General features: G+C 44.6%; 1 protein-coding gene across 1 annotated transcript in view; it reads right to left on the bottom strand.

The window, feature by feature from the left end:
• Positions 1-903: 903 nt before the first annotated feature.
• Positions 904-21,523, bottom strand: part of ELP1 (elongator acetyltransferase complex subunit 1) — a 48,870-nt gene continuing 28,250 nt past the window's right edge. Inside the window, exons 23-36 of the mRNA XM_056848933.1 lie at positions 19,702-19,787; positions 18,081-18,229; positions 17,035-17,158; positions 15,577-15,674; positions 13,575-13,776; positions 11,390-11,451; positions 10,522-10,584; positions 10,344-10,404; positions 8,664-8,777; positions 7,867-7,978; positions 6,826-6,953; positions 6,139-6,293; positions 4,260-4,338; positions 904-971 (exon numbers count right to left, since the gene is read on the bottom strand). Coding sequence (XP_056704911.1) covers positions 904-971; positions 4,260-4,338; positions 6,139-6,293; positions 6,826-6,953; positions 7,867-7,978; positions 8,664-8,777; positions 10,344-10,404; positions 10,522-10,584; positions 11,390-11,451; positions 13,575-13,776; positions 15,577-15,674; positions 17,035-17,158; positions 18,081-18,229; positions 19,702-19,787 — 1,501 coding nt within the window. The remainder of the gene's footprint in view (positions 972-4,259; positions 4,339-6,138; positions 6,294-6,825; positions 6,954-7,866; positions 7,979-8,663; positions 8,778-10,343; positions 10,405-10,521; positions 10,585-11,389; positions 11,452-13,574; positions 13,777-15,576; positions 15,675-17,034; positions 17,159-18,080; positions 18,230-19,701; positions 19,788-21,523) is intronic.

The raw sequence follows: 21,523 nt of genomic DNA on the forward strand, positions 1-21,523 counted from the left end.
CTCTCCACTTTGGTTTGGGGTAGTTTTTTCTCCCCAATGAGCACTAAAAGCCGACAACATAATTTTCTTCTACTTTATCCACACAACAGCAACTCTGTGAGGTAAATTAAGATGAGGGAGTGTGTCACCTTCCAAACTTCCTTGGCAGAGTGGGAATTCGAACCCGGCTCTCCCAGATCTTAGTGTGACACTCTAACCACTGCCCCACAGAGCCTCTCTTTGTACAAAGAAATCTTTACATTTGTACAGATTTGTATCATATGCAGAGACCATGTAGGTAGCTGAAGGCATCAACTACTGGCCATAGATCAAAATGTCAGTGGAAGATAATTAACATGTGTGAACATAGAATGCAAGACAATTATTCTTCATCAGTCACCGGAAACTGCAGTGAATCAACACCTCTTTGCTGTGATCCTGAAAGTAGTTTCCAGCTATATCTGTACTAGACTGAGTCCTCCAAAGAATTAAAATAATAAACTGGGTGAGACAAATTACTTTTGTTACACAACCATAAACAAAATCAGTGCAAGTTCCAGCAAGGAAACCAGGCCTGTTTTTAGTTTTTATTTTATATAGATATATTCATGTTTTTAGCATGCAAAAAGTAAACCAGCCACAATATTGTACTGAAACAACGGAACAATATCAAGGAACTGAAGTTGTTGATTTAGTTTGCTGGGCATATCCTTGAGAGGTGCCCCTGTTTATCCAGGTAATAGATCTGAACAGTGCAGTAGAATGATGGGGAGAAAGTCCACAATTGGACATCCTGACCGCAATGTTCGTTTGCTTTTGTCCTGCTCTTGCATACTTCAGGACACATGACCCATTGCGGCATGGGGCGTGTGCGTGTAACATGCTTAAACGCCTCAAAATTCATCAACAGCTGCGGGGTTAGGATTACTGCAGAAGGTTCAACTTCCACTGGATGCTTTTGTCGAGTTTTGGAGGCATAAACAGTTCAGGAACTGGGTGGGGAGAAAAAATACAAGAATGTGACAGTATTAGTTTAGCTAGTCCAAAACAATAGCCAAAGCCAAGAGAAAGTGATATTTAGAGAATAAATGAAATAAAACAAAACCATTAAAAGCAAAGCTATTAAAAATAAGCCATTAAAGGAAACATGAGCCAGGGCATCAACAGAACAATTGGTTTTTATACCCCGATTTTCTTTACCTTTAAGGAGTCTCAGCCCTGACCTGGATGGCCCAGGCTAGCCTGATCTCTTCAGATCTCAGAAGCTAAGCAGGGTCAGCCCTGGTTAGTATTTGGATGGGAGACCACCAAGGAATACCAGGGTTGCTGTGCAGAGGAAGGCACTGGCAAACCACCTCTGTGAGTCTCTTGCCATAAAAACCCCAAAAGGTCGCCATAAGTCGGCTGCGACTTGAAGGCACTTTACACAGACACACACAAGGAATCTCAAATAGGCTTATAGTCGCCTTCCCTTCCTCTCCCCACAACAGACAGCTTGGGAGGTAAGTGGGGCTGAGAGAGTTCAGAGAGAACTGTGACTAGCCCAAGGTCACCCAGCAGGCTTTTGTTAGACTAAATGTTGTTAGTCTTTAAGCGGCTACTGGACTCTTGCTCTTGTCTACTTTAAAAAAAAATGTAATACAGAGTGCCTTGTGGACATCCAAAGCGCTTGCCAGGGCTATCGGCCCTTTAAATTTTCCTTCTCCCAGTGAAGGTAATTGGTTTCTGTTGTCCTGCAGGGGGAGAAGGGCTCCATCACCTTTTTCATTCATGATTTAATTGTAAATTATCAGCTCCTGTATGGAGGTTGCTTGAGTGCTCGTTTTGCACTTTGTAGTTTGCCAAAGCCGCCGCTCTTTTTCTTGTTTACAAAGCCATTATATTGCAATTGTGCTACTACAATCAAATAATTTAAACGTTATGCAGTGTGACTCTGACTGGCTACAAAGCACTTAGTTCCTTCCCACCTCCTGGAAGGAACAATCTCTCCCCCTATTCCCCAGGATCATTAAACACAGATTCCTGAATGTTGAGAGAGAGAGAACCAGCCTGCCACAAAAGGAACAGGAAGGAATTGACTAGCTTGAAAACAATGGGACAGAATTACAGGGTGAAATGGGAAGCTTGCCGAAGGGAACACACTTCTGAGTAAACATATAGCAGGGTCTTGCCCACAGGGATGGATTTTGATGGGAAGAGAGCTCTAAATGTATATATTAGTGCCATGTGGAACCGAGTTTCAATGGTGCTTCCAGCAAATTGCAGCACGCGACTCGTTTAGCAGCGTCAAACTGCCCTCCTGTGGATGTCAGCATTGTCACCCACTTCTGAGCCATCCCTTGATGCTACAGCTGAGTCATAGACAGGCACATGGCCTGGACCGAAATTCCCAGCAGGAGGGAGAAAGGAGGCCCAGGGAGTATGAAAAGAGCCTGAATAAATAATCTGCACAGAAGAGTTGGTTTTTATACCCCGCTGTATACCTCTACTATAAGGAGTCTCTAAGCAGCTTACAATTGCCTTTCCTGTCCCCACCCCCATCTGGCACCTTGGGAGGCAGGTGGGGCTGAGAGTTGGGAGAGAACTGTGACTGGCCCAAGGTCATCCAGCAGGCTTCATGTGGAGAAGCGGGGAATTGAACCTGGTTCCCCAGATTGGAGTCTGCCGCTCACGTGGAGGAGTGGAGGATCAAACCCGGTTCTCAAGATCGGAGTCTGCTACTCTTAACCACTAAACCATGCTGGCTCTTTCTTTTAACATCAGAGGGATAAGCTTTATACTTAGGGAAAGAAGATTACGTTAAGAAAATGGAATTGTTCAGGAGGGCGTTTTTATAAAGAGAATTGGGTTGTATTTTACGACACTATTTATTGTATGCATTATCTTACTTTTACTGCATGGTTTTCTCATTTCTGTAGTTCAGTTTTTGTATTGGCTGTTGTACTACTTATATAGTTCGTACTGCACTGTTTTGACATTTTGTATTCCATCTTGAAACTTGTCTCAGTGAGGAAGAAGAGGAGTTGGTTTTTATATGCCGACTTTCTCTACCACTTAAGGGAGAATCAAACCTGCTTACAATCACCTTCCCTTCCCCTCCCCACAACAGTGAGGTAGGTGAGGGCGAGAGAGCTCTAAGAGAGCTGTGACTAGCCCAAGGTCACCCAGCTGGCTTCATGTGGAGGAGTGGGGAATCAAACCCAGTTCTCCAGATTAAAGTCCACCACTCTTAGCCACTAAACCACACTGGCTGGAAAACTAAAAATAAAGAAAATAAATACGTGTGTGTGTGTGTGTGTGTTAACTGCTCAAAATAGACCAGAAACAGAAGAATTTTTACTGATGGAGCCTTGCCACTTCAGGGAAAGACCTGCAGCTTGCCTTACTTTTTAATATGGGAATGAGCAGGTGATTGACTGAGATCTCTTACTGGTAGAACAGTGTCCGGAGCTTTGCTACGTTGCCTGCTTCATGGTAACCAGATTAATGAGCTAGAACTCATTATGGAATGACCCTAGGGAGGCTGCCACCACGGTGGCTGTGTCCAATCACAAAACCTGGAAAGGTTTCAGAAAGCGTTAGGCATTCACACACCAAGAATTCTGCTTTCATAGGGGAAGCTGTTTCCAAATGGATGCTCCCTGCAGGCACAAAGCCAGCGTGGTGTAGTGGTTAAGAGTGGTGGAGTCTGATCTGGAGAACCAGGTTTGACTCCCCACTCCTCCACATGAGCGGAGGAGGCTAATCTGGTGAACTGGATTTGTTTCCCCACTCCTCCACACGAAGCCAGCTGGGTGACCTTGGGCGAGTCACACTCTCTCAGCCCCACCTACCTCCACAGGTGTCTGTTGTGGGGAGGGGAAGGGAAGGTGACTGTAAGCTGGTTTGAGTCTCCCTTAAGTGGCCGAGAAAGTTGGCATATAAAAACCAACTCTTCTTCTTCTAAGCATGACAGACCAGGATCTGGGAGACCAAGGTTTGACTCTCCACCTTGCCATGGAAGCACACTGGGTGATCCTGTGCCAGTTCCTCACACTCAACCTGACCTACCTCGCAGGGTTCTTATGAGGATAAAATGGGGGAGAGCAAAATGTAAGCAGCTTTGGTCCCCCATTGGGGAGAATGGAAGGGAATCAATGAAGTAAACAAACACACAAACCCTGGAAACCGATTTTGATGGCCAGGGATTAGCCCAGGAAAGTGTGGAGAAAGAAGAGTGCCTCTGAGCGTACGTACAATACATGCTCATTGATACCACATAACCGCTTAGTTTTTCTCACCTTGTATTGCAGGAGCCGTCCATTTCTGTTGGTTGTAGGCAGCTGTAATGCTATTAGCAGTTGAGTTGGGGCCCCAAACCTAAAATTGCAAGAAATTAGCAGTAGTGAGTGTTTTACATACGCAACGCAGGACCTTATTTTCAGCACAATTAAAGTTGCATCCACCTCTTGCTACATTCCCTGACTTCTTTTATAAATCACAAGAAGGGAGTTATTGTTCTATGTGATGCATAGTGCTTAGGACACCATGCATCCAATGAAGCAGCCTCTAGTCAACACAAGCAAAATAAACTGGTTAGGTTTTAAGGTGCCAAAAGACTTTTTTTGGTTGCTGCTGTAACAGACTAGCAATGGCGCTCCCTCTAGATCACTGGTTCCCAACCGGGGGTCCGTGGACCTCCAGGGGTCCGCAAGAACTAAATTAAGGTCCGCGAAACAAAGTTATAAACCCATAATAAATTAACATTTTCAATTAAAAGTTCTCTATTATAAAAATATATATTCAAATATTATTCTAAGTTTAATGTTTAACTAACAGTTATGATTAAAGTTTATTTTCAAATTCTCGGAATTTTAATTTTGAACCTTGGGGTCCCTGCACCGAACAAAAAAGTCCTAGTGGTCCCGGTTCCCAACCTTTTTTTGACCAGGGACCACTAGGACTTTTTTGTTCGGTGCAGGGTCCCCAAGGTTCAAAATAAAAATTCCGAGAATTTGAAAATAAACTTTAATCATAACTGTTAGTTAAACATTAAACTTAGAATATTTGAAAATATTTTTTATAATAGAGAACTTTTAATTGAAAAATATTAATTTATTATGGGTTTATAACTTTGTTTCGTGGACCTTAATTTAGTTCTCATGGACCCCTGGGGGTCCATGGACCCCTGGTTGGGAACCAGTGCTCTAGAAGGTGCCAAAGGTTTTTTGTGTGGGTGTGCTTCCTTGTTCTCCTGTCCCAACTTCTGCTTACTCAAGAGTAAGACAGCCTTCTTCAACAATAGACTAATTGTTTCTGCCAAATCTTTTTAGATGTTTTGAGGATACTTGTGGTGGGTAAAGTGCCATCAAATTGCAGCCGACTTATGGTGACCCCTTATGGGGTTTTCAAGGCAAGAGACTAATAGAGGTGGTTTAACATAAGAAAGACCATGCTGGATCAGACCAAGGCTCATCGAGTCCGGCAGTCTGTTCACACAGTGGCCAACTAGGTGCCTGTAGGAAGCCCACAAACGAATGCAGCAGCATTGTCCTGCCTGTGTTCCACAGCACCTAATATAATAGATATGCTCCTCTGATCCTGGAGAGATTAAAGCGATGGACTCTATATGGTGAACCAGGTTGGTTGGTTTTTATATGCCGACTTTCTCTAGCACTTAAGGAAGAATCAAACTGGCTTACAATCACCTTCCCTTCCCCTCACCACAACAGACACCCTGTGAGGTAGGTGGGGCTGAGAGAGCTGTGACTAGCCCAAGGCCACCCAGCAGGCTTCATGTGTAGGAGCGGGGAAACAAATCCAGTTCACCAGATTAGCGTCCGCCACTCATGTGGAGGAGTGGGGAATTAAACCTGGTTCTCCAGATCAGACTCCACCGCTCCAAACCACAACCACCACTCCATGCTGGCTCTCCAGGAGGAGTTTCAGAAGAAACTCAGGAGGCACCACCTTGTTATCTGCAGGGGAGTACAAGTTTGGAAACGGCTGCCTCTATCATAGGCAGAGCTTGGCTTGCAACCTCCCGACATTTCATGTTTGGCACCAGCACACCACGGCAGCCATTTTGTGATGGCATCCACTCTCCAATCTCAAAATCCTCAAGACTGGGGACCCCCCGCCCTACACCATATGCATCAAGGTAGGGCAGAAGACTCTTACTGGGTTGGCTTGGGATGGATGCAGCTCTGGGCTCCAGATTTCAGGAAGGAAGCGCTCCATCAAGTGAAGGGTCTCCTGAAGGGCTTGCTGCAGCTCCTGGGCCTGTCCATCATAGCCAAAGAGGACTAGATACTTCAAAAGGCTGTGTGCCTCACCTGAGGAAGGAACAAGGTTGTCATGGGTCAGCCTGCCCCAGGTCACCCAGCTGGCTTCATGTGTAGGAGTGGGGAAACCAATCCGGTTCACCAGATTAGAGTCTGCCGCTCATGGGGAGGCGTGGGGAATCAAACCCGGTTCTCCGGATTACAATCCGCCACTCCAAACCGCTGCTCTTAACCACTGCACCATGCTGCCTCTCTATAGACTGGTAGAGGGAAAGTGAATGTTTGTCTCCTCCATATTTTGGCATTCAAGAACTTTTGGATACCAACTTACCAGATGATCGGGGCGAGGGAGCATCTTTGGATATGTGGGCTTTAGGAGCCAGTGTGATGTAGTTGCAAGAGTACTGCACTAGTTCTTGGGAGACGTGGGTACAAATCCCGGCTCTGCCACAGAATCACTTCTGAGATTCTCTCTGGAGGTGATCGTTAGCTCTTACTCCTCTTTCCCCAAACAGCCCTTTCCAGGATCAGCTGTCTTCTTCTTCAGATTTCATCAACAGCTCAGAGAACTTCAGTGACCAACCTTTAAGACTGTCAACACTCCGGACGACCTCCCCTAAAGCCTCCAGGAGGGCAATGTCCTCCAGGGGGCTTCCTTCCTTTAGGCTGTGCTTCTTGCGTTCTGCCTTGCGGCGGTTCTTCGAAGAACGTCTAGAACATGCGAAACATCCCATTAAGGAGGGCAGCAAAGCAAATGATGATTGGATGGGGGCGGGGGAGATAAGAGGAACACCGGGGCGAGAAGGCATATTTAGTAGCACTTGACTGTCTTCATGTAGACCAATTTTTAGTTCCCACTGACATTTTAGAGAGGAAGTTGGATAGAACCCTGACATACTAGTTTTCTATGTGCAGGGAATTTTAAGGCTGCAATGCTAAGAGAGTTTTCCTGGGAGTAAGCTCCATTTAATAAAATGGGACTTACTCTGAAGAAGAACAAAAAGAGGGGTTGGTTTTTATATGCCGACTTTCTCCACCATTTAAGGAAGAATCAAACCAGCTTACAATCACCTTTCCTTCCCCTCCCCACAACAGACACCCAGCTCTAAGAGAACTGTGACTAGCCCAAGGTCACCCAGCTGGCTTCATGTGGAGGAGTGGGGAAACCAACCCGTTTCACCAGATTAGCGTCCACCGCTCATGTGGAGGAGTGGGGAACCAAACCCGGTTCTCCAGATTAGAGTCCACCGCTCCAAATCACTGCTCTTAACCACTACACCACGCTGGCTTTGTGCCTGCAGGGAGCATCCATTTGGAAACAGCTTCCCCCAGGAAAGCAGAATTCTTGGTGTGTGAATTCCTAACGTTTTGTGACACCTTCCTAGGTTTTGTGATTGAACACAGCCCTGTGGCAGCCATTTTGTTGGGGCAGCCTTGCCCGTTCTCTTAATTCCGAAAGAGCCCTACGATTTTGCAAGCCCCTGATACAGGAGATCCCCCAACAGATAATCTGCCATAGCCATCATATCGGAAGGAGACAGTCAGGGCAGACTTCATTCCAAAACATGCGACAAGAAAAGCAGGATCGACAGGTTAAAAGGTACCATGAAGACAAGATACGTACGCCGATATTCTCGAGATACTTTGAGAATACTTAGAACTTGCTTCACTGGCTGTCACCATACTGCTGGCATCAGAAAAGAGGTCCGATTCTGGGCAGTTTGGGGCTTCCAGATCTGTAAAACATTACCACAGGAGAAAGAATTACCTCACCTTTCTTCCTAAATCTTTATTTTTTCCCCCTGTCAGCTTTTTATTGAGTCTAGAACACTTCAAGAGGGTATAATGCTTGACACTCCCCTCCCTCATTTCTCTTCGAAGAGACTCCCTCAAGCAAGCAAAGGAGAACTGCAAATGGCAGGCCAAAGATGAGAAAAATGGACTTTCTATGATCGCTCAGCAAGGGTGCTGTGACTTCAACCTGAGAGAAAACCAAGCTCACTTCGGAACTTCAGTTTAGAAAAAGAAGAGTTGGTTTTTATATGCCATCTTTCTCTACCACTTAAGGGAGAATCAAACCGGCTTACAATCACCTTCCTTTCCCCTCCCTACAACAGACACCCTGTCAGGTAGGTGGGGCTGAGAGAGCTGTGACTAGCCCATGGTCACCCAGCTGGCTTCATGGGTAGGAGTGGGGAGACAAATCCAGTTCACCAGATTAGCCTTCGCCACTCATGTGGAGGAGTGGGGAATCAAACCTGGTTCTCCAGATCAGACTCCATCACTCCAAACCACCACTCTTAACCACTACGCCACGCTGGCTTTACATCTTCCGGACCCAAGTTCAGCAGCCTTTACCATCTCCCAGTTCACTGCTTTGCCCAGGGACTCTACTAATCAGCGTTGTGGAAGAGAACATACCCTGCAGTTCATTTCGGGCTTGCTCCTTCAGCTTCCGGACCACAGCGAGGCGCTTCTGGTGGCGAGAAAATGCTGCTTTCTGAGTTTCAAGGAATGCCAAATGATTTCTTTGGACTAAAGGGGTGAGAACAGTGGGGGAGACTTTCCATTACCCATGGAACGAAGCAATATTATTCATCCTGTCTGAGGAAAACAAGTTCTGCCCCTGCATCACTTAACATATTGAAAGCTCCACCTTCCACCTGATACTCAAACCCTGTAACGTAAGAAGCCGTGCTGGATCAGACTAGTGGTCCATCTACTCCAGCATCTCCTTTCTCAGAGAAGCTAACCCTTTGCCCTGGGGGCTAACCAACTGGGCACAGAGGCCAAGACCTTCCTCTGATGTTGCCTCCCAGCACCTGGATTGAGAGGCAGACTGCCTCTGACTATGGAGGTTCCCTTCCGTCACCATGGCTAGTGGCCAGCGAGGGACCCCTCCTCCCCGAACCCTCTCAATCCCATTTCCAAGCCAGCTATGTTCACGCCCATCGCTATGTTCACTGGCTGCGATTCCACCAATTAATCATCCATTAAGTAAAGAAGGATTTGCTTCGGTCTGTCGTGAATCCGTCGCCCACAGTTACGAAGCTGCAGGCTTTAGATCACCAAGGAAAGGTTTTACAAACCCAGCATTATAAGAAATACTTCTGTGACATTTCATAAAATTTATTGCTGTCTTTGACCAGTATAACAAAAGTTATAACAAGATTTAACAAAAGTTCCAGATTTAAAACAATGATTCAATACAACGGAATAATAAATGTCTACAGCTTTACAACAGCTTTAACTATCATTCCCCGAGTCTTACATATCCCAAGGCAAAATTTAGCAACTAATACTTCTATGTTAAATAACTTTGGGGTTGTTTTTTTTAAATCCTGAACATGAAAAATCAGTGTATCAGGAAACAGAGTTTTAGCTTTAGCCTAGCCTTTTCCTTGACATAGTAGCTTTCCATACATGGGGAGAGGGTCCTTAAAAAACAAAACATGTGAAAAGCATTCACAGATGCACCACGTGCAGTCCATGTGGTACAACTGTGCTCTTATGCCCCATCTGAATTGTCCCCCAAGTAAAAGCTGATTCATAACACTGTCACATCATGTTTTATTTATTAACTTCTCCCCAATGGCAACCCAAAGCAGCTTACATTATTATCATCACAGCACCCCTGCGAGGTAGGTTAGGCTGAGGGTGTGTAACTGACCCAAGGTCATCCAGCGAGCTTCCATGGCAGAATGGGGATTCGAACCTGGCCCTTCCAGATCGTAGTCCAACACTCTAACCACTATGCTACGCTGGCTCTAAACTCAATCCCTACAGTTTGCTCACAGGATCACAATTTGTAACATCCCCTGGAACAGAAGAAGAGGTTTTTATATGTTGACTTTCTCCACCAACTAAGGAAGAATCAAACCGGCTTACGAACACCTTCCCTTCCCCTCCCCACAACAGACACCCTGTGAGGTCGGTCAGGCCGGGAGAGCTCTAAGAGAGCTGTGACTAGCCCAAGGCCACCCAGCTGGCTTCATGTGGAGGAGTGGGGAATCAAACCCGGTTCTCCAGATTAGAGTCCACCGCTCCAAACCACCGCTCTTAACCACTACACTACGCTGGCTGAACAGGGGGAAATCTTACCTTCCAGCAGAGATGGCTTGACATTGGTCTCCACAATGTCTGTTCTGTTGTATTTATAAATCTAGGAGAGGAAAAGGGTAATGAAAAGTCCGCATCAGAACTGCTACCAAGTGACCAACAGAAACTCTTCCCGCTGGTCCATAATGGGAAGGGAGTTGGCAATTTTAAAGGGTCTTACTAATCTCAAGGCTTCTTCCCAGGTGGTCCCTTCCAAGAGGATGAGGATGGCCTCTTCGTAATCCTGGAAAAGAGGTAGGAAAACATTTACTGATATTCTGCTGACTGCTCATTCTCCCTGGCAAAGGGTGAAAGGAGGTTCTGCATTACAACCCTAATGGCTAGGGTTGCCAGCTCTAGGTTGAGAAATACCTGGAGATTTGGGGGCGGAGCTTGAGGAGGGTAGGCTTTGGGGAGGGGAGGGACTTCAATGCCATAGAGTCCAATTGCCAAAGCGGCCATTTTCTCCTGTGGAACTGATCAGCTGGAGATCAGTTGTCATAGGGGGGAGGTCTCCAGCTACTACCTGGCACCAGAGAAAGAGTTAGGGCAGGGGTGTCAAACATAAGGCCCATGGGCCGGATCCGGCCCCTTGAGAGCTGTTATCCGTCCCACGATTCAGCCGAGGCAGCCACTCCCTCCAGTTCCAATCTGGCCTGGCAAGGCATGGACCGGTCCGACCAAGTGACATTTATGTTATATCCGGCCCTCGTAATGATTGAGTTTGATACCCCTTAGTTAGGGCCACCTTGAAGCATGGACTTCTGATTATGGACTGCCTGCATGCAAACTTATCCACAGAATTGCAATCAAAAACCAAAACAAAAGGATTACAAATCATGGAATGAAGTTGCAGCAAATTCGTTTCACATACTTTGAGCTGGCATTTGATAGGAATGTCAGGAGATGGCTAAAATGATGTCAGTGGCTAGATCCCAGCTGGATCCAAAAAGCTAGTGCTGAGATGGATCAAATAAAGGGTAATAAACTCTAGGCCGGGAATTTGGATGAGAAGCGCTAAGAGGGTGGGTGGGGAAATGGGACTATACCTTGGCATATTGTTCCAGGAGTACTGCTGCATCACCAAAATTTCTTTTCTCAACACATTTCCCTAAACGAAAGGAGAGCATTTGATTTAGGTATGGAAAGTAGATCATGTGTTTGATAGAATCCTAGAGTTGGAAGGGACCACCAGGGTCATCTAGTCCAACCCTCTGCAAAAGGCAGGAAATTCACAACTACCTCCCCCGTCACATACACACCCAGTGACCCCTACTCCATGCCTAGAAGATGGCCAAGGTGCCCTCCCTCTCATCATCTGCTTAAGGTCATAGAATCAGCATTGCTGACAGATGGCTATCTGGCCTCTGCTTAAAAACCTCCAGGGAAGGAGAGATTACCACCTCCCGAGGAAGCCTGTTCCACTGAGGAACCGCTCTGTTAGAAAATTATTCCTGATGTCTAGACGGAAATTCTTTTGATTTAATTTCAACCCATTGGTTCTGGCCTGACCTTCTGGGGCAACATAAAATAACTTGGCACCCTCCTCTATATGACAGCCCTTCAAGTACTTGAAGAGGGTTATCATATAACCTCTGAAACAAGTTCTGCCTGTGCATCACTTAAATAGATCAACAGTTCTGTCTTCCACCTTGTACGTAAGCCTGCTCCCATATCAAACTCTCCCAACAATTAGATCAAGTTAATGGGAGAGGATTTCATTCATTTATCTTACCTGTAAACAACAGAACGCTGCATATTCATGCAAGCTGCAATACCTTGTCTCTAGCAGAGCATATAAATTCTATACCATGGCAACTCCTGCTCTCTTTGCACAGTTCTGGCTCCACTGATCAAGGTTTCCACAAATTTTGAGGAATGGGGAGGAGATTTGGCACAAATTAAGAGCAAGGAAGGAAGGAAATAAAGAGGGGGAGGAAGAACGGAGACTGGGTGTGGATGAGTCACAGGAGAAAGAAGACATTAAATGATAACCAGGGAGAGAGCCTGAGGGCCTCTCAAGAGATCAAAGCCCTCTTTGTGACTAGGGTTGCCAGCTCCGGGTTGGGAAATACCTGGAGATTTTTGGGGTGAAACCTGAGGAGGGTGGGGTTTGGGGAGGGGAGGGACTTCAATGCCATAGAGTCCATATGTCAAAGCGGCCATTTTCTCCAGGTGAACTGATTTGTATTGGCTGGAGATCAGTTGTAATAGTGGGAGATCTCCAGCTACTACCTGGAGGCTATATATTCAAGAAGAAAAACTTGTGCTGAATTCAAGTAGTTGAAACAAAAGCTGAGCAGCACTAATGGCTAACTAGACAATTATTCCACTTTTCAATTTCAATACCTTTATCGGCATACCATCGAGCAATTATTATTCCACTTTTCTATATATTTTCAGAATTATTTTCAAAAGTATTACCAAGAACGTTGTTTCACTAATATATATATAATAAATATTACTACAACATACAATGTCTCTATTGTTGTTTATGTTCTATAAGCAGAACCAAAAAACATACAACATTTCAGCATCAGAAAAATACCTTGAACATAACATGTAGTTGTGTATTAAAACAAGGTTCAGTATTCCTATAGTTATGCCACAAAAGGCCACTTGTAGCTCTTGTTTCAACTACCTGGAGGCTGGCATCTCTATTTGTGACTATGAGGTTCCTTGGTAGGGTTGCCAGGTCCTCCCTCCCGATCGACAGGAGGTTCTGGGGGTGGGGCGGCTGAGTGTGTGCAATGACAGCACTCCCTGTTTTACCTCCGGAAGCGCCACATCGCCACAGCTGATTCAACACTCAAAAGCCCAAAATTTGCAAAAGCAGAAGTAAAACTGGAAGTGACGTCATCACGCCCGTGCTCCAGAGCAGTTGGGTGGATTGGATCTGGTGAACTGGATTTGTTTCCACGCTCCTCCACATGAAGCCAGTTGGGTGAACCTGGGCTAGTCACAGCTCTCATAGAGCTCTCTCAGCCCCACCTACCTCACAGGGTGTCTGTTGTGGGGGGGGGGGGAAGGGAAGGCAATTGTAAGCCAGTTTGATTCTTCTTTAAGTGGTAGAGAAAGTCAGTATATAAAAACAAACTCTTCTTCTTCTTCTATTCCCTGATCCTTTTAACTGGGCATGCTGGAAGTTTAACCTGGGATCTACTTGATGCAAAGCAGAGGCCCCTCCCCCCCCCGAGCCATGGCCCCTCCCCATCCTGCAAAATGGATGCTCACCTGCTATGGTCCTTGCCAAGCTGGCCAGCTTATCTTCCGTGTAATGAAGCTCAGCTGCCGCACAGAGGGCCTGCTTCCAGTTCCCACTGATCCGAAAGGCATCCAGCGCTTTCTGAAAAGCACCGCATCGGAAGAAGACCAGCCCTGCTTCTTCAGGGAAATGCTTTTGGATCAAATACTCTCCGTAGGCATCGCTGATGGTCTACGAGACAAAGCCAACAAAGAAAAGTAAAACCAGGAGGAGAGGGGTGGCAGTGTTTGCTGATTTTCTTTTGACCCAAGGACTACAAAACTAAACCAGACAGTTGCTTTGGCAGAGCAGGTAACTACCTGTTGAACAACTGGTTTGTTTGCCGTGGAACCCACTGTTTATTTCACCTGTGTATTGCAGAGGATTCTGGGAAATGTTCCAAAGTGCATGCAGACATGGGACAGGCCTATTGAGTCTCATCATTGCTCTCAGCACACACTCAACATTCCCTTACAGCTGCACATTGCAGATGAAGATGAGCAACTGAAGACAAACTCTCTTTAAGGAATGTTCATCTATTATTCTTTGTTTAGAACAAGGGTCTCCAACGTGGTGCCAGTGGGTGACACCTTTCCTGGCACCTGCCAAATGTTTTTAGAAAGTGGGTGGGGCCAGGTGGGGCTCCTTCCCAGCAGGGCTTTTGATTGGCCATTGGAGAGCTGATTGACTGCGCAGATTAAAATAACATTGTTTTAGTGTCAGCTGCCACCCGTGCTGATTTTATTCTCTCTCTGACTCCTCTTTCCCAGAGTATATTTTAAAATTACTCCTCATGTCCCCTGCACTTTCGCTTCCTGTGTGTGTGTGTGGGGGGGGCTCTGCCTCCTGTGGCAGCCATTCTGTGGATGCGCCCACCCCCCCTTTGTCAGAATTCCATAGGCCCAGGTTTAGAACATCTATGGCCCTGCACTCTCAGCCATGCCGGCTCACGAGCTTCTCGCTGAGGAGCCTTTCATGCATTTCTTTTTTGTGAACCAGGCTCTGTGGTTTGAGATCTTATAAAAATATATCCAATTAAAAACAAACATCATATGCCATCATATGCTATCCATCTATCCCCATCTATACCTTCCAAATGAACATCTAGTGATCATTTATATATGTACCTTATGGACTTTTTTTAATGAAGATTCCTACTAATATATACTAAGAAAACTGTATTGCACAAAGACTGCATCGAACGTGGATTGTATAATTTGTATATATTTGTAAAATGTGCTACTTGTGTGTATTCCCACTTGCTTGTTTATTAATGCATGTTTAGAACACAATACAGTTGTTGTCACTTTTGTACTATATTGTTCCTGTGCTGTTTTCCAAACCTTACGGTAGTGGCACGGGAGTGCTTTGATTTTGGGTTGCAACCTCCAGGTACTAGCTGGAGATCTCCTGCTATTACAACTGATCTCCAGCTGATAGAGATCAGTTCCCCTGGAAGAAAATGGCCACTTTGGCAAGTGGACTCTATGGCATTGAAGTCCCTCCCCAAACCCCGCCCTCCTCAGCCTCCGCCCCAAAAATCTCCCACCGAAGAGGGACCTGTCAACCCTAATATATCTATCTAGTACTGCTCATATAGCATATAGCCTTGAGCAGAAAATAAAGGAACAAAAATGCCTTACTTAGTGTTACTCTTTTGGTATTTAATTATTGCCCCTAAAAAGTTTGCCGCAGACAAAATAGAATCATTTGTATCTGATAGTAGCCACGTCACCTGCGCCCTCGTACTGCCAGATAACTTGTTTTGACATTTCCACATTTTGAAATAAAGGATTAATTAAATTGGCCCTCGGCTCATTAAGACCTGTTCTCTTTCAGCTTTTAACTTTCCTGGAGGCATTGTCAGTTTATCTGCCTAGGAGGCAACAAGGCCTGAAACAGGCTCTTCATCACCACCACAAGGCTGCTTGTTCGTGCAAAGATCAACGTAATACCACAAATCCCTGAAAAGGAGAACAGGGCTCCACCCACCTTGTTCTCCTGACTGTCCGGCGGGTGCAGCTGCAGGGCTTCTTTATATAAACTCTGATCCTGCACCAAGTTCAGGAACTCTGGAAAATGCTCAGCCCCTGAAATTGCAACCAAAGACGCTTCCTTGTGAGGAGCAAGCCAAGCATGGCATGCGCTGGAACAGGCCAACCTGGACCCACTAGGACCGGTTTTGGCTGGGTCGGTTCTGGTGCCAGAGAACAGATTTCATTGTTAAGGTGTCCAGGAACAAACAGTTCAGTTTGTGCTCAGCCAAAACATTTGGGAAGCAACGTTAAATATTTTAATTCTCAGACAAGCTTGCAGGGGGAAGTGAGGGAGGGAAGGAACGGTCCATTAATCCGGGTTGCCAACCTTCAGGTAGTAGCCAGAGACCTCCTGCCATTATAACTGGTCTCCAGCTGACAGAGATAATTTCCCCGAAGAAAATGGCCACTTTGGCCGTTGGACTCTAGGGCACTGAAGTCCCTCCCTTCCCCAAACCCTGCCCTCCTCAGGCTCCGCCCCCAAAATCTCCAGGTATTTCCCAATCCGGAGATGGCAACCCTATCCCTTAAGCCTTGTATCTGCTTTCTAAAGGGGGACAGATTCATTTAACCTCATCTGGTAGGTTAGAAGAAATGTTTTTCCCAAAGTTGTTGCTATACAGCAGATGCTATATTATTATTGGAAGGAGTGATTGATGTCACAATTCAGCAGTAATTGTTTAATATTTGATTTCTGCTGCTAGAAGACTCACATTGGTTATTTTTCCACTCTTCACATCCTGGCGATATGAAGACATTCCATTGTACCAACTGAAGAACACACTACAGTATCAAAACGGGTCACACCTGGGACCTCACCTTTTTGTACAATGTTGATATTTATGCTCTTTTCCTTGCTCTGTTGCTATGTATAAATGTTATCCTTTTTTCTTATTAATTGTTAATTCATTGGTGTTAATTTCATTATTTATTTTGTAATTATATTGGATGGTTTTGTTTTGCATGACACATTCACTGTCATGGTATTTATATTATTGCACAATTTTATGAATGAATATGTGTGTGTGTATATATAATTACTCATATGGTGGTTGCTAGCCTTCTGTTTAGCGTTCCTTATTTGTTCCCTTTTCCTCCTTGGTTGGAGGACATCTTCCCTCTGGTTGAGCACAATAACCACCATGTTATCCACCATGATAACATTGAGTATATTTACATTTTCATTTAAATAAAGATATTCACACTTCTTAATTTAATAATGTGCCAAACCTGCTAACAGTGTTATGAACTTTATATTACTAAAGCAGCAAAATAAGTTTGGTTTGATAAGAAAGTATTAAATTTTAAAAAAAAATTCCCCGCAAATTTTCACTCCACCCTCACTCCCAAATGGGGAAAAAATGTTTCTTTAATCATAATTTCAAAATTTCTGGCAATTTATATCTCTACCTACCACATTTACTGAGGTGACCGAGAGCCTTTGGGTACCTCTTCAAATGTTTGTCTATCGAGTATCGTTGGTAATTGCTTTCCATTTTCTTAAGCTGGTTTAAAAATGGGAGATATTCCTTAGGATCCTGAGGAAAACAAATAAGAAAGGTATACAGTAAAATTTTGTCATTTTGGAAAAGACTGGGCAATATACCAGTGAAAGTTAGCTCAATAAGGATGATGCTACAAGATTATTCCTGATACAAGGACACCAAATTCTTTCATTAATAAAATCATATGAGTCAGCAAAGCCAATCCGTTTAAATGGCAGCAGAGGACAAATGAAGTCAAACTCAGTGAAGACAAAGCGGGAAAATGGCACCCAGGAACAGCACCAGCCAGGGGACAACATCTAAAGAACGTGTTTGAGGGTGGGACTTTTAAAAAGCTTCTGTTCAGCTTCCCTGAATGTGTAGCCATTTTACCATCCAAAGAATATTTTCTAGGAACCCCCAACTGAAACCTATACAAATTACTTCTGAGCAGGGTGTTGCTAAATCCTTTGCTAAATTCCTCAGGGAATGACGATTCCCACGATTCCCCGGAGCACAGGAACGAGCATTAAGTCTGTGGTGCAAAAATGTTCCAAAGCCCAGTGCCTATTCATTCTGATGACCTTCCCATCCAAAGTTAATAGGGTTGCCAGCTCAGCGTTGGGAAATACCTGGAGATTTTTGGGGTGGAGCCTGAGGAGGGCGGGGAGGGACTTCAATGCCATAGAGTCCAATTGCCAAAGCGGCCATTTTCTCCAGGTGAATTGATCTCTATCAGCTGGAGATCAGTTGTAACAACCTGGAGGTTGGCAACCCTAAAAGTTAAATGGGAACACTTTTTACGAATTGCCCAGAAAGAACAGTCTGGAATAGTTGCGGGGGCTGGCTGGTTTGGGTGGCGGTGGTAGTAACTGTTGCTCATCTTTTACATTCTAACAATTTCCTTTCAACAGCTAGGTTAGTACATTAAATGAGATGTAATTGGTAGGAAAAGAACCACGAGGTAAAAAATTACCTTCTGAGACTTCTCCGCAACCATGAGAACTAAATCAAAGTCGTACGTCCCCAGGGAATAATCATACAACTCGCCAACATCCACCAAGTACAGCAGGTATTTCAACGCTTCTTCTACACTGGTGGATCCAGCATTTGCAGGAGCTTGCTCTGTAGTTTTAAATTAAAATCCTTTACAAAACAGACTTCACTTGCAAAAACAACCATGGACTGAAACACGTACATATGCCATTTTTATGAGGAACCTTGATCACATTCTATCTCTCCCCTTTTAACATATAAATCTAATGCCTCTGTGTCTGACATAATGCCTTTTTTATTAAGTGACAGGGATCCCAAGGCTACATTGTCAGTGGCAAGATTTATTTCAGTCCTCATATCCCTCAAATATTAGCTTTACGCTGCTCAAGATCAATGGATCAAGGAGCTTCTAAGGGATAAAGGAAAGGAAACGCGCACATACCCCTCGCTATATGATACAAAAGGAAACCTGGCATGGAAATATACATGCTTGCCTAATTAATAACATGAGCACAAGCCCGATCAATTCACTTAAACTAATCTTACAAAAAGGACAACGTGTGGGTGATTCACCCTATGGTAACAACAGAAGAACATGATAAAAAGTTGAGTTTCCAGCAGCAATGTGGGTTTTCCGGGAAAACCTGAATCGGGAAATTTCCACCCAAATTTCCCAATTCAAACTTAAATAAATAATATAAACTATGTTTGCAAAAGAAGGCAAAAACACCATGTACAAACCTGGACTATGTACAAGCACCGTGTTTGTTTGTGCTTCATATCCCACAATTAGTCCATCTAACAAGATTGGTGATTATCAAGAATGATGAGAATTCATTCATTCATTCATTCATTCATTCCATAACCCACATGCTCTCCCCAGCAGAGGACTCAGGGTGGTTCACAGCATACATAAAATAGCATTAAAACCTGAATAGATAACAAAACCTATAAAATGCAAACAAATACAATACAATAGATTCTAATTAAACCCTAATCAGCTCTGGAACAAATCTGGACAGCCAGCCAGCTCACCTATTATCTTGGTTAATTAAATGCTGCAAAACAAGGCAGCCCTGCATGCCTTACGAAACTCTAATAGATCCTGCAGGGTAAGAATATCCTTGGGGAGTTTGTTCCAGAGGGAAGGAGCATCCACCTAGAAGGCCCTTGCCCTAGTAGATGACAAACAAGGAATTCGTGGACTAGGCACCTGCGGTAGGCCCCGTGATAAAGACCAAAGTGGGGGGGAGGTTCATATTGGAAGAAGGGTTATCCAGTAGTAAAAGTGGTATACTCGTTAGAGTGTGGGGAGACCTGTGTTCAAATCCGGGTTCATGAGGCATGAAACTCACTGGGTAGCCTTAAGCCAGTAATTGTTTCTCAGCCTAGCCCACCTCACAGAGTTGTTTGATGTTATGAAGATACAACAGGAAAGGGAGAAAGCTGTGTAAGCTATCCTGAGCTCCCTGGAGGAAAGGTTGGATAAAGCTACAATAAATAAATAGTGGATGCAAACTAAAGGGGTTTAATACAAGACCCCCTACATCCACTTTTAACTGCTTACAATATGACCAATCGGTTCTATTCTAATACTGCACCTCGAAGCTCGCGAATCTTCTGAAGAGCAGTTTCCAATTCTGGGGGGCTCTTTTTCACATGTGAGGTCAATATGGATAAGCAGTATCTAGAGAGGCCAGAGAGAAAAGTTTAAAAACAATGTATTTGTGGTGCTTTTTCCATTTCTCCATGTCAAATTTCCTGCTTGAGGTAGGATATTTCAATTTGGTACTGAAATTTCATGCAAAGCGAAAATTCAAAGCAAATTTAGGAATTCTCAAGGGAAAGCAGCCAAATAACGGTGTTTCAATGAGATGAACAAAACTGCTCGGTGACAATGGATCTAAACATCCCTGTATTGCTTCTAGACTCTTCCCGAAGCAAAGTCTGAAGTAAATGTGAAGATTTGTTTGTAGGCAAAAACATCCCAGGAATGTCAAGAAACCAAAGGAGTTTTAGTAACATCCATGAAAACCATTGCAAAGAAAACTGCCTCCTCTCACATAACAGGGGCCAGTTTTGACAGAAGCAGCCATTTCCTCTTTTTTTGAGGTGAAAAGGACCATCAAGCAGGGAGATCAAGATGGTTTCTGGCCCTTTCTCCAATCCACTCACCACTACCACCAAAACACAAATACCAAGCAGAGAAGCTGGCTTAACCCCACAGAACAAGTGTGGCATAACAGGGTCTGACTAGGATCTGAGAGATCCAGGCTTAAATTTCCACACTGCTGTGAAAGAGTGACCTGGGGCCAGACACTCTCGATACCTCACTTACCTCACAGCATTGTTATGAGGGAAAAAAGGGAAGGGCGACCCTTGTGTATCGCCCTGAGTTCCCTGGAGGAAGGGCAGGATTAAACTGCACTAAATATCTAGAAAGATCCCTTACTCTGTCTGCTATAGGGTGTCCAACCTCCAGGTAATTAAGTATACAATACCAAAAGGGGAGTGGTACCTAGAGCACACATATACAAAAAAAATACCACTAATCCACTGAATATGATGGTTTATATAATTTCAAAAGTGTGATTTCCACAAATAATTCAAGATATGCAACAAAACAATCTATACACCTTTACAAAGTTTCGCGAATCTTATCCTTGTTTCGCTAATTGCATTAGCTTCATCAGAAGTCAGTTGCTTATTTTTACTGTACAGGAAAATCTTGATTTTCTGATTTTGCTCCTGTTGCCAAGCAGATTAATTATATTTAAATGGGCAGACCATGCTGTTCGTGCACAAGCCTCTCTTTCGCTAAGGTCTGCAGAAATTATATGTGTGTATGTGTAAAGTGCAGTCAAGTCGCAGCCGACTTATGGCGACCCCTTATGGGGTTTTCCAGGCAAGAGACTAACCGAGGTGGTTTGCCAGTGCCTTCCTCTGCACAGCAACCCTGGTATTCCTTGGTGGTCTCCCATCCAAATACTAACCAGGGCTGACCCTGTTTAGCTTCTGAGATCTGACGAGATCAGGCTAGCCTGGGCCATCCAGGTCAGGGCGCAGAAACTATATAAACTATATAAACCATCATATTCAGTGGATTTTTTGTATATGTGTAACTTCCGGGTACTAGCTGTAGATCTCCTGCTATTACAACTGATCTTCAGCTGATAGAGATCAGTTCACCTGGAGAAAATGGCCGCTTTGGCAATTGGACTTTATGGCATTGAAGTTCCTCCCCTGCCCAAACCCCACCCTCCTCAGGCTCCGCCCCAAAAACCTCCCGCCGGTGGCGAAGAGGAACCTGGCAACCCTAGTCTGCTACAATACCCAAAGCCTTGATGAATGAATGGGATTGCAAGGCTGAGGGTTCTCCACTCCCCGCTGCCCGTTCACCACAGATGTCATTGTCCCAAAGAA

The sequence above is a fragment of the Euleptes europaea genome, chromosome 4, assembly GCF_029931775.1.
Source record: "Euleptes europaea isolate rEulEur1 chromosome 4, rEulEur1.hap1, whole genome shotgun sequence".
NCBI classification, from domain to species: Eukaryota; Metazoa; Chordata; class Lepidosauria; order Squamata; family Sphaerodactylidae; genus Euleptes; species Euleptes europaea.